Below are 12308 nucleotides of genomic sequence, written 5' to 3' on the forward strand. Positions count from 1 at the left end.
TTATTGATATTGATGCTGAAAGAAAGTTACACCGAAGGGAAAATGTTAATGCAATTGATAAACTCATATATATAATTTAGAAAATGCTTGAGATTTTCTTGTTTTTTATGAGATTTTATTATGTTTTTATGATTGTAAAAGTGTACAATTCTGGAAAGATTGCACGTGTTCCTGTGAATATGATTGTTTTGTAGATTGTTTTAATCAATGTTTACTTACTATTTCCCACCACTAGCGCCTCTCACTTCAAGCAGTATCACTGCGTGACGCAATGAAGAGTGGGAAGGCTAACTAACATCTTTGACTGGAGTGGAAAAAACACAGCTCTATTAGCATATACCAGCAGATTATTATTACATGTCAGGACGGTAGCCGGGAATGAACTCGGAACGACAAACCAGAAATTGAGTTTTATTACTGGAGGGCTCTGCTTTTTATTTGCGGATGAGACATGTCCTCGGCGGCGTCTAGGCCTTTATTTGTTATCTGAGAGGAGTCGTAGCTGACTGGCTAGCTGGCTAACTCCTCCCTGCACCCTCACTACGAGCTAGCTACTTAGCGACAGAGGTGTGAAAATATAAAGAAATCCGGCTTTGGCAGGTTGTGGTCAAGAGAACATCACGTATGTGGAATATATATATATTTATTCATGTGTTTGTTAGCAATGTAGTGTTTGTTTGAAGCGGAAATGATGTGTAAATGTTGTGTTAGCAATAAGCGGGTCTGTTGGGGCTGATGTGACCACTGGTGGATATTTTATATTGGAGCCTTTTAAACCGGCAATATCAGACAATATGTATAATTTATATGTGTAGTCTATACAGTGTCCGATAGCAGATAGACTATCAGTTTTAAGCTGGCAAGAACAGTATAGCTGGGAGATAGGTTTACTGGATGCCTGAGTTAATTCTACCTGGGTAACGTTATTACTTATTAACTATTTGTTTACTGTTGGTGCTTTTTGCCGGTTTAAGTCGTCGCAGAGAATTGAGCACAAGAAATGTATAAAAGAGAAGCTCCGTCATAGTTTTGTTTTTGCAAAGGTGCCTGAATGTATTATAATCTTTTTAATGAATGATCACTACGTAAATTGGATGTTAAATTAGTTATTTGTGTGAAAAAAATATTCAAACAAAGAAATCAGCAGCACTTCTGAGAAATATCAATAAATGAATGTACAGTCACATGAGATCCTGTCAGTCTTCTATCTAGAAAAAGCTGTTTAATTGTACTGGGAGGGGGTCGTGCCCCATGGGTGCCGCCATGTTAAGATCACATGACCAGTGGTGGCATATAATAATAATTAATAATAATAATAATAATGTTTTATGCTTTCAGTCAGTGCTCAAGGTAGGAAGCGTAATCATAAAAGTACATCCAAACAAAACTAGCAATATAACACCAGACACAATCAACATCAAACAGCCCAGTTAAAACTGAATAAGTAAAAAATACATAAAATGTTTTGTGTTGAATATGTATTGACCATGATCTCCTGACTTCTCTCTTGCAGTTGACAATGAATGGCCTTTCTGTGAGTGAGCTGTGCTGCCTGTTCTGTTGCCCCCCCTGCCCCAGCCGCATCGCTGCCAAGCTTGCCTTCCTGCCCCCTGAACCCACATATGCCCTCCTGCCTGATCTGGAGGCCGGGCCGGTACCGGCCGGACCAACAGGGACGTCAAGCTTGCGCTCCCGGGGAGGAGGTGGTGGCAGTGGTGGGAGTTCAATAGGGGGTGTGAATACTACTGGAGAGGGGCGCTGGAAGCTCCACCTCACAGAGCGGGCAGAATTCCAGTACTCCCAACGGGAGTTGGATGCCACGGAAGTGTTCCTGACTCGCTCTAGTCGGGGAAACAGAGTGGGCTGCATGTATATCCGCTGTGCCCCCTCTGCCAGGTAGGATTGGACACATTATTGGATTAGTAATAGGGGCTTTCGCACCAGGTAGTTATAGGAACTTTGTTATCGGAACTAGCCACCGAGAACTAAATGTGCCCCTAGGGTCATTTTCCTGGTTGCATTCCCACTGCCAGTAGAAACTCTGAAGTTACGTAAGCCACGCTGTTGTTGTGACTTTTATTTTGACAGCGCTGAAAATGGCAGAGCCTGAGCACACAGCGCTCCCATTCTCCAACTTCATTAGTTTACAATCTGTTTAACAGTCCTGTCTGTACATTATTGGATGGAACTGTTATACAAAGAAAGTAAACCGTATATGTGTTAGCGTTTGCCATGTGGGTGACATGTACGCTCGGTCCCTTAAAGGGCATATTGCAGGTTAGAGTACCCAGTAAGCCAATGTATAGAAAAATAATTTGGGAACTAGATTTAAATATAAACATATACTTATAAAACGCTATTTAGGCTTCTGGAGTTGTTTTTGTGAGAGAATTTTACTTCCGCATTTGAAAACCGCAAAGCCAGAAGTGACGTAACGGGAGGGAGAGCGGTCAAAGTAAACAATAGGAAAGCAATGGATCGCAATGACAGTTCGGACGCTGAGGAAATTGTAGCCTAAAAGTTTACTCGTATGACGGACCTCAGCCAAATAATTATGAGCCTGATATGAAGTCAAGGGAGGAGGGACAGGCCAGGATTAAGTTCGTTAGACAAAACAACGGTCAGAGGAGACACATTGAGTTGTGGTGTGAGGAGAACAGGGCAGGGGTCTTGGTGATAGATGTATTCACGTTAGCTGACGATATGTATAACACTATGCTCAGATCACAATATTGTACAGATTATTATCATGTATCAGGCAATAGCAAAGCTAGTATTTAGACCCTTACCTGCATGTGTTGTGTATGTCAGCGATTAGGTGACAGTTTCCAGAGGAAGAGGGACTTTATAAAGGCTTTGAATGGCCCCATTTGGTGACAATGAATAAAAATGATCACAATCACAACTCTTACTGTATAAAAACTTTAAATGTAGAAACAGCCAACATTAAAATTTGGTTTGTACAGTTTGAAAATGAACATGATATATTATATTTATAATAATAAGTGTCAGCTGCAGACTAATAACAAACACATAATAATAATAATAATAATAATTACATTTATATAGCGCTTTTCTGGACACTCAAAGCGCTTTACATAGAAGGGGGGAATCTCCTCAACCACCACCAATGTGCAGCATCCACCTGGATGATGCGACGGCAGCCATATTGCGCCAGAACGCCCACCACACACCAGCTTACTGGTGGAGAGGAGACAGTGATGAAGCCAATTAGTATATATAGGAGGATGATTAGGAGGCGATGATGGACAGAGGCCACTGGGCAAATTTGGCCAGGATGCCGGGGTTACACCCCTACTCTTTCGAAAGACATCCTGGGATTTTTAATGAACAGAGAGAGTCAGGACCTCGGTTTAACGTCTCATCCGAAGGACGGCGCTCTTTGTCAGTATAGTGTCCCCGTCACTACACTGGGGCGTTAGGACCCACACAGACCACAGGGTGAGCGCCCCCTGCTGGCCACACTAACACCTCTTCCAGCAGCAACCTGGTTTTCTCAGCAGGTCTCCCGTCCAAGTACTAACCAGGCTCAGCCCCGCTTAGCTTCAGTGGGAAACCAGTCTTGGGCTACAGGGTGATATGGCTGCATAAATGCATTACATTACAAGTTTATGTAGGAAATGTTAATGAATTAAATTAAGACAAGGCACATTTTGTGAAACGGATGTACAATGAGTGATCTCTGACGAATCCGTGACCATCATGTTTCCCACCGGCGGCCGAACCACAAGCTGACGGCGGACCGGGCGACCCGATAAAGGACCTGGGATAGTGTGCACATATCGCCGTCATCATATAGGCCTAACTCCATCATATCGCCGGGATTATAATCAAGTCGCGTTCAATTATTAAAGTCGCGTTGGATTTTCTCCTTAACGTAAAGGTTGAGAGGTCCGTCTATCACTGTTTTCCGTGTTCGTAGAGTTAGTTTGTGGAGTAAGTATATATGCTATAAACTGTGTGTGTACACGACTATTTATGTCACTGGTTGTTCCTATTGTGCTGGGTTAGACCCTACTCTGAAGTAGGAGCTAATTTATTTCCCATTAAAATTGTTCCCAATTCCTGTGGTGCGAACACGGCCAAAAGCGGGTGCTTCTACAAGTAGTTCTAGGACCTATGAAAAGGTTCCTCCGGTGCGAAAGCCACTAATGTTTGGAGGGGCCTTATTTGTAGTTTTCACAATAATATATGTTGAACTCAAAGTGTCACGTTTCCTCTGATGGACCCCCCTTTTCCTCCCAAGGGTCATTTACATTCCTTCATTCTTTTTTCATCTTTTCTTTTGTCCCATTTCCTGCTTCCCTCTCTGAGTTTGTCTGCTATCTTTACCCAGAAGCCACTCCTTCCTGGACGCATTCTTTCTTTATCACACGGCACTTTATTCCCACTGTTGTTACTTGCTCCTTTGTTCCTTTATTTCCTCTTTAAGAGTGATTTCCATTGGATGAGTACAGAGGTTTTTGTTGTGCTCGATATTGTGGACGTCTTTTCACAATAGATGTCTTCTCTTCTCTACACAAAGTACGTGTTATTTCGTTTTGAAAGTCTGGATTTGATATCAGTTTTGTTATTATTCACTAAAGCAATTAAAAAATAGTTCTTTAATTGAAATAAAGCTGAAATTAAAATATGACTAACATGACGTTAAGGCCACGAAAGGTAACCCATACTCCGAATAACTGAAATAAGTTTAGGTACTGAAATTACTAAAAACAAACTTAAATTAAAGCTAAATGGAAATGTTAATAATGACAATAAATGACTACAATTAAAATGAAAACTGAAAATATAAAAGATCATTCAAAATATGAATAAATACTTTAATGGTATATAATTCAAATATACAGTTTGATATACAGCCAACTGTGTATTTTGCCACCCGGATTATTTGAAAATAATTCTACACACATACACACCCATGTTAGTTATGAAACCATTCCCTGCAGCGTATCGGGCTCAGCGCTCACTGCAGATGTGTCTACATGCACAGTGATTCAGCGAATGAAATGATAGGTTATTAAGTCTCTTTGTGGATCCGTCTTGATTTAGATGTTGAGTCAGACCCTGAAATAGTGTAATGACTAATGAGCATACTAGAGGGTGACTTTGTACTACAGGTCCCATCATCCTATTTCTCTATCTCCCTCTTCAGATTCACTGTCCTGTTCTCCCATGGTAATGCGGTGGATCTAGGCCAGATGAGCAGCTTCTATATCGGCCTTGGCACTCGAATCAACTGTAACATATTCTCCTATGATTACTCCGGCTACGGGGTCAGCACGGGGAAGCCCTCGGAAAAGAATTTGTATGCAGACATAGACGCAGCGTGGCAGGCTCTACGCTCAAGGTGAGACCATCAATACCAGGGCACAACCAAAACAACTGCATGTGCATAGTAGGGCTCAAGTTTTACAGTGCTTCTGCATCTGAATGTAGAAATCATTTGAAAAGTTTGAAAGAAATTCATTATTTTATTTAGCAAGGACCCATTCAATGAATAATTATTAATAATACTCTTATAATGTTGCAAGAAATGGCTAGAATGGCAAGAAATTATATTCGTCAAAGAATCCTGAAAAAATGCATCACGTTTCAACAAAAATATTAAACGGCACAACTGTTTTCAACATTGATAATAAGAAATGTTTCTTTAGCACCAAATCAGCATATTAGAATGATTTCTGAAGAATCATGTGACATTGAAGACTGAAGTAATGATGCTGTAAATTCAGATTTGCATTACAAGAATAAACAGTTATTTTAAAGTGTAATAATACTTCACAATATTACAGTTTTCATTTTGTTTTGATCAAATACATGTAGCCTTGGTGAGCAAAAGAGGCTTTCAATAAAAAAAAATATATCAATCCCAAACTTTTTAACGGTAGTGTAAATTAATTTATATCCTATATTTTTGCTTTTGCTCATAGTTAATATTCTGTTCTGGTATAGCATATTATTTTGTAATAAAAAGCGGTGATTGTTATGTTTATGCACATTTTCAGCCTTCTTTTGAGGAATCAATGAGAGAAAATAAACATTTAAATAATACGAAGGCAAATTGAAAGCACATCTTTCTATCGTCTTGTCCTCACTGGCTACACTCAAACATTTGATTTGTGAATGACTCCTATGTCTCAGTTTGTTTTAAGAAATCAGTCAAAAGAATCGTATATTACGGTAGTCTTTATCTCATCATGAGCTGTTGATTTGAATCAGACTAACAACTCACTCAATTGGTTGGAGCTTGACTTTATGAACCATAAGCTATTACTTTCGCCATGAAATGACTGATATTGTGTTCATTGGTGGCTTGTAAGATTTAAATTGGTGTAGTTATTTACTGGTTCCTCATATGATGAGGAATGATGTTAAAGACACACTTCAACAAGTCTTTTTAATGGTAATGTTACAATTACCAAAAACATGAATTAACCTAAAATAGTATTCTTTTTGGTTGAGCATTTTTCTTTAATAGTCTATATAAACCTTTCTTAAAAGAATCCTTAAAGAAATCTGTAAGAAACCATTCAATAAACTAAATGAACAGAGAACAATTTTCTCAAAGGCTGATGAAAATTCACACTCCACTCAATTTTTTTGCAAGCAGTCTGCAAATCGTACTGCTCTTGGTGTGAATAGGCTGTAAATTGCATTGACATGAGGCAGTTATTTGTTCGGTGTATGACATTTAATTAGCTTTTGATTCCTCTCCTTCAAACAGATACGGCATCAGCCCAGAGAATATTATCCTGTATGGACAGAGCATTGGCACGGTGCCCACAGTGGACCTGGCATCACGATACGAGTGTGCGGCTGTGATACTTCACTCTCCTCTCACCTCTGGCATGAGGGTGGCCTTCCCCGACACTAAGAAGACTTACTGCTTTGACGCATTTCCCAAGTAAGTGCCAAAAATCATTAGGTTCCAACTTGCCCTCGATTATTTGTGTCTTATTCCCATTTTCACTAGAGGTCTGACAGGGCTCATCATTGTTAATGAGCTGATGATTTGCCTGGTCACGGCCAGCACAGATTGCCGCTATTTATGAGCGATTCACTGGGGTTTGGTTTTGGCAAAAACAAACAGAGTGTGTTGTGATATGGATTGCTGACTGAGATTATATGAGCTTCTTGTTTTGACACAAAATGGGAATCAGTCTTTTTATTCTTTAAGTTTGATTACAATAATTTTCATTGCATTTTGGCTGTGACAGCAGTGTTGTGGAGCTCAGAGGGAGTTTGGTTGCACTCGGTGGGTGGTGTCATTCAGTGCCAGTGTAGTAGAACACATGGTCGCTCGCATACAGCTGCAGTCAAAACCACCACTGTTCTCGCACAAGTGTTGTGTAGTTGGCTGGCAGCTGTTTAGTTTACACACACACACACACACACACACACACACACACACACACACACACACCACAGTAACCTGCCAAGATACATTTCCAAAATGTTTTTAGTTACATTACAAATTATTATACTGGTAGTTGGTTTTAATTATAAATGTGTGTACTGAGCTATTGTGAAATGAGCTATTCAAAATATTAATGGTTATTTTAATTTACTTTGTGTGTGGATTAATTATGTATTTCTTTCTTCGTGTCCCAGCATTGAAAAAGTGTCTAAAATCACATCTCCAGTGTTGATCATCCATGGGACGGAGGATGAGGTGATAGATTTTTCCCACGGGCTGGCCCTGTACGAGCGCTGCCCCAAAGCTGTGGAGCCGCTGTGGGTGGAGGGAGCCGGACACAATGACATCGAACTGTACACCCAGTACCTGGAACGCCTGCGTCGTTTCATTGGGCAGGAATTGGCCGCACAACACGCCTAAGCTCTCCCTCTTCTCCTTCTTGTCATCCCACCATCTCCCAGTCAGAGCGAGAGTGAGATGGATGCATCAGTAACTTATTGAAGGCTGCCATTTTGTATGGACAGCCTTACTGTCAGAGCAGCTTGACAGATGCTCCACTGCTCAGATTTGTTTTCTTAACCGTTTTTGTTTTTTCTCCCTCCATTTGTCATCTCCTTGTACACGTGTGCATGGGGACCCTGGGGGGTGGAAGTGGAATTTCTCTGGGGCAAGAATGGATGGATGAATTCTTCTGCCGGATTCAGTCCAAGGAAATAAGCCAGACAGAGTCCTGTACCTCCAACCAGACTGTCTTTCTCCATATCTGAGCATTCATCTGTCAGTTGAGTGGTTTGCTTCTCCGACCTGCTCCCATGATGCCTCAGCCTGAGAGATTCTCACTTCCCACTTCTCATCAGGCAACCTAAAATAGCTCAATCTCAGCGCCTGGCAAACTTCCTGACCCTGCAGGATGGAATAAACCGGTTGTTTGGTAGAGGATTTCAGGATTGAGTTTTGAAGCATCCTACACCGGTGCAATGATGCCCACCTCTGCATCTTCTTTCTTTCATCTAATCATTTGGCCTTTTCTGGATGGCTCTTGTGGCCTGGTGTGTGGGTCCATTCTCTCTCATATACCCTGCGGGATGCTCACCTCTATGCACTGACGTTCCCTTTTATTGAGTTTTTGCCTTTATGTAAAAGATGAGCTTGGGTTAAGATGACACCTGATGATGTACACCGCTCCAGGCAGGGAAAGATCGAATCCTGGGATGTTGGCTTTTGTTCCAAGAATTATCAATCCATTTTATTTCTCTTTGGTGTCTCTGTCCTTTCTTCTCAGCATGTGAGGGTGTCCATAGCACCCTGAGGTGAAAGAAACTGGGAGGGCTGCTCGCTGATCATCATATTTCAATGAAACCACCGCACTTGGAATGACATGATATGGAGCATATTCACGTCCAGATCCATACATCATGCATCTGAACTGTTGGCCAGTAGAAAGATCAAGGTTTTATTCTCTCGTCGGGACTTTCCTAAAGCCAGATCTTCGGCATAGCATTTCCACATTCATTCTCAACTAGTTTAACTTTTAAAATGGCCTAATTGTTTTGGAACAATTAATGCACATAACACAGTCAGAGATAAAAACAGAAATCACTTCTGAGCCCTGTGGCAATAACACACAACTCGCAACCAGTTTTTCCCGTTTTTAGCCTGACGTCAAGAATGGTTCTTTCATGGAAATGTTATTCCTCTCCCTCATTCAAGTCTGAGGTGAAGCTATAATCATGCATATTTACTCGGCGTCTCTTGATTTATCATTTTGTTTTTTTAAAGCAAATCATTTCAAAGCATAGCACATCATTTAAATACTCCTCTTTGTGAATATAAAGGATCTTCCTTTTTTCTTTCCACGTCCAATTGCTAGTTAGTGGCACATGGTTTAATCTAAGTAATGTTCTGACAGCTGGGGGCAGGTTTAAAGATTATAACTAGCAATAATGGCACAACAACGAGGTCTTCTACAACCTATTTTTGTGATGTCATCTCTAGTCAAGCTGCTCCTCTTCAAAGGGAGTTTGTCTGATATGATGTGGACGCAACTATCAGGTTATCTGATCGTAAAAGCTCTGAAAAACACTAGTGTCTTTCTTGCAGACTAAGTTTTTCAACTGTGAATTATCAAGGGAACTTGCTGCTACAGATCTCGATTGAATGGTCTCAATGAAATTTAAGGGGCGATCCCTGCAAACTTTTGTTGTTTTCTGATGCATCAAAGACTACCAAACCTTTTCAGTGAGATAAGACATTGCTTCCCCGTGCTGGCGGGATTCATTCTTGCCCTTTTTAAGGGATAGTTCACCCAGGAATGAAAATTCTTTCATCACATCACTCATGTTGTGGTGAGTGAGTAATTGATTTTCTTTCAAATAGACAGTTGACGGCACCCATTGAATTCCATTGTATTTTTATTTTTTTTGCTTACTATGGAAGTCAATGGGTGGCGTCAACTGCCGGTTTACCAAACTGTCTGGTGAGTAATTAATGACAACATTTTTATTTTTGGGTGAACTATTCCTTTAACATTGTGGGCTGCACAGTCATTCTGAATTTCACACAATAATTGAATTAACTTCAGTATCTTTTTCGGGTAGGTTTTTGCAAGATGAATATTCTGATTGTATGGTGCCAGAAGATTTCATCTCTTTTTTTTTTTTTTTTTTTTTTGGTAACCTTTATCCATCCACTCCCTTCCACTCCTGTTCCTATGTGTTCTGGTTAAACTCATTCCCATTATTGCAAAGCGATTATGTATTCGGAAAACAAAACACTGGTTTGTACATAATTTCAAAAGCCTAATTCCAGCAAATCTGATTCCATGTTTCATCATGTACTAAAGTATGTAATCTGGGGTTGGACACAAGGGGGCTTGTTCGTTCTCCATTCTAACCAAAGATGACAGGTGTTGGATTTGCATTGGCCGCCCACTGCCATTTGTCAGCGCTCAGATGTGGATTGGAGCAGGCGGTGGACTTGGGCTGTTCAGACAGAGCCAGGTCTCACACAATACAGGCTGTTGATGCCGCCGAGGGGAACTTTTTGACCGGACTGTTGGTGCGTGTTTACCTCCTGCAAGACACACGTGTTTGCAGGGCTGAAGCAATACCAACTTGGAGCCAGCAGACTGGATGTGTGTGTGTGTTCAAACAAGAAGGGAGGACGTTGGGTTGAGGAAGGGCTGGAGTTACCCAGAGACTCCATCCCAACACATTCAGATTCAGCTCTTTTTATTAAGATTTTTTTTTTCTTGTTTAAAGAAAGTAAGTTATAGAAATATCTTTTTAAAACTATCAGATGTATGTACTGTATAACATTGTTTGAGAAGCTTAATCTTGAGGTTTGAGAATCTGTTTTTGTATCTTAATGGATCAGGAGTAAGAGTTAATGGGGTGTTATTGGTCTATCCTTTTATGCATTATTCTAATGTTGTTGTTTTTAGTTTTAAATGTCTTTTTCCTTTTCCAGAATTAATTAATAAAAAGAGATCTTAGAAAATAAAATAATGAATTGATCATTGTTGTATTTCTCTTTTCTTGTAACTGCACACAGAAATATCTGTGCTATATTTATATAGCAAAATATAAATGTTTGTTTTACACATTTATTTAATATAGGTTTTAATACATTTATTAGAACATGAAATTATTGTAAACATCACATAAACACATATTTCTGTGTGAGTTTACTGTATATACACACACTTATATTTATACATATATATGTCTGTGTGTATACAAAGACATGCCTGCACACAAACATATATAAAATATACATATAGGCCTACACATATATTATTTAAACAAAAACCTTTGTTAGATGCAATTAAACACGATTAATCAATTTGACCACTACTTTTAATACATTTATTTTTAGATTTTAATATTTGATATATTTAGTCTTGAACTTGACATTATAATTTGATAATTCTTGTGAATCAAATTTCTTGTAAAATGAAATGGGAAGATTACATTTACATGTTATTTTATATAAAAATTTATTTTAAAGCCTTTATTTATTTTTAATTCAATGTAATGTTTATTTAAACAGAATATATTTATATTTTATGTATTAATGAACAATCTTGACAATATTAGTTGATAATTATTGTAAATCTATTTTCATGAAACATAGTAGTCACATTTGCATACAGTTATGTTATAGTTATTACATTTATTTAATGGATCTTTTTTATATATTATAATTTAATATATTTTAATTTTTGCTGAATTTTAAATGTTGAATTATTACATATTGTAAATCTCTTTTCTTGTAACTGCACTCAGGAACATCACATTTATATGGTGATATATTTTACAGGCTGAGCTGAGCTGAATTTCCCAGAATCCTTGGGCTATAAACATCCTCAAGAATCGTAAAACGATCGTAGCAGCTGACCTGCATTTTAAATTGTGATCCTCAACTCCTGTGGAATAGACATTAAGTCCCAACAATCATTGATGAGGCATTTATAATTCAAGGCACAGAGAGAAACATTCTTATGTGTGAGCGTGTCGGATAACGCTGCTGCCGTTGGCCCTGTTTTGTTTATTCATCTTGTATCTGCATTTCTCTTCTCATCTATGTCGTTGTCTCCTCCAATTCATCAGTTAATGCCAAACCGGTCCCAAGACTCTTGATTTGAGTCTTCCTATGCAAAACAAACCAGTACAAGAGTATATGTGTGTGGGTGTGCATAGAGAAAAGAGTCGCAGAGCAGCAACAGATGGGTTCTCTTATTATCTGTAACAAAAAAAAATCTCCAATTATCTGTCTCATTTTAATTATTGCCCTACGAGCTTTGGCATGACCCAGACTATCGGCAACAGCCACAGTCAAGAGGCGTTAATACAGCCCAGATGGGATT

General features: G+C 39.3%; 1 protein-coding gene across 1 annotated transcript; it reads left to right on the forward strand.

Annotated features, from left to right (window-relative positions):
* The first annotated feature begins 252 nt into the window (after positions 1–252).
* abhd17ab (abhydrolase domain containing 17A, depalmitoylase b) lies at positions 253–10959 on the forward strand. The gene is made up of 5 exons (XM_079638882.1): positions 253–622; positions 1514–1896; positions 5177–5371; positions 6749–6928; positions 7636–10959. The coding sequence occupies exons 2-5, from the start codon at positions 1520–1522 to the stop codon at positions 7859–7861; spliced, it is 978 nt and encodes a 325-aa protein (XP_079495008.1). The 5' UTR covers positions 253–622; positions 1514–1519; the 3' UTR covers positions 7862–10959.
* Positions 10960–12308: the final 1349 nt, after the last annotated feature.

Source organism: Phoxinus phoxinus (genome assembly GCF_949152265.1).
Source record: "Phoxinus phoxinus genome assembly, chromosome: 15".
NCBI classification, from domain to species: domain Eukaryota; kingdom Metazoa; phylum Chordata; class Actinopteri; order Cypriniformes; family Leuciscidae; genus Phoxinus; species Phoxinus phoxinus.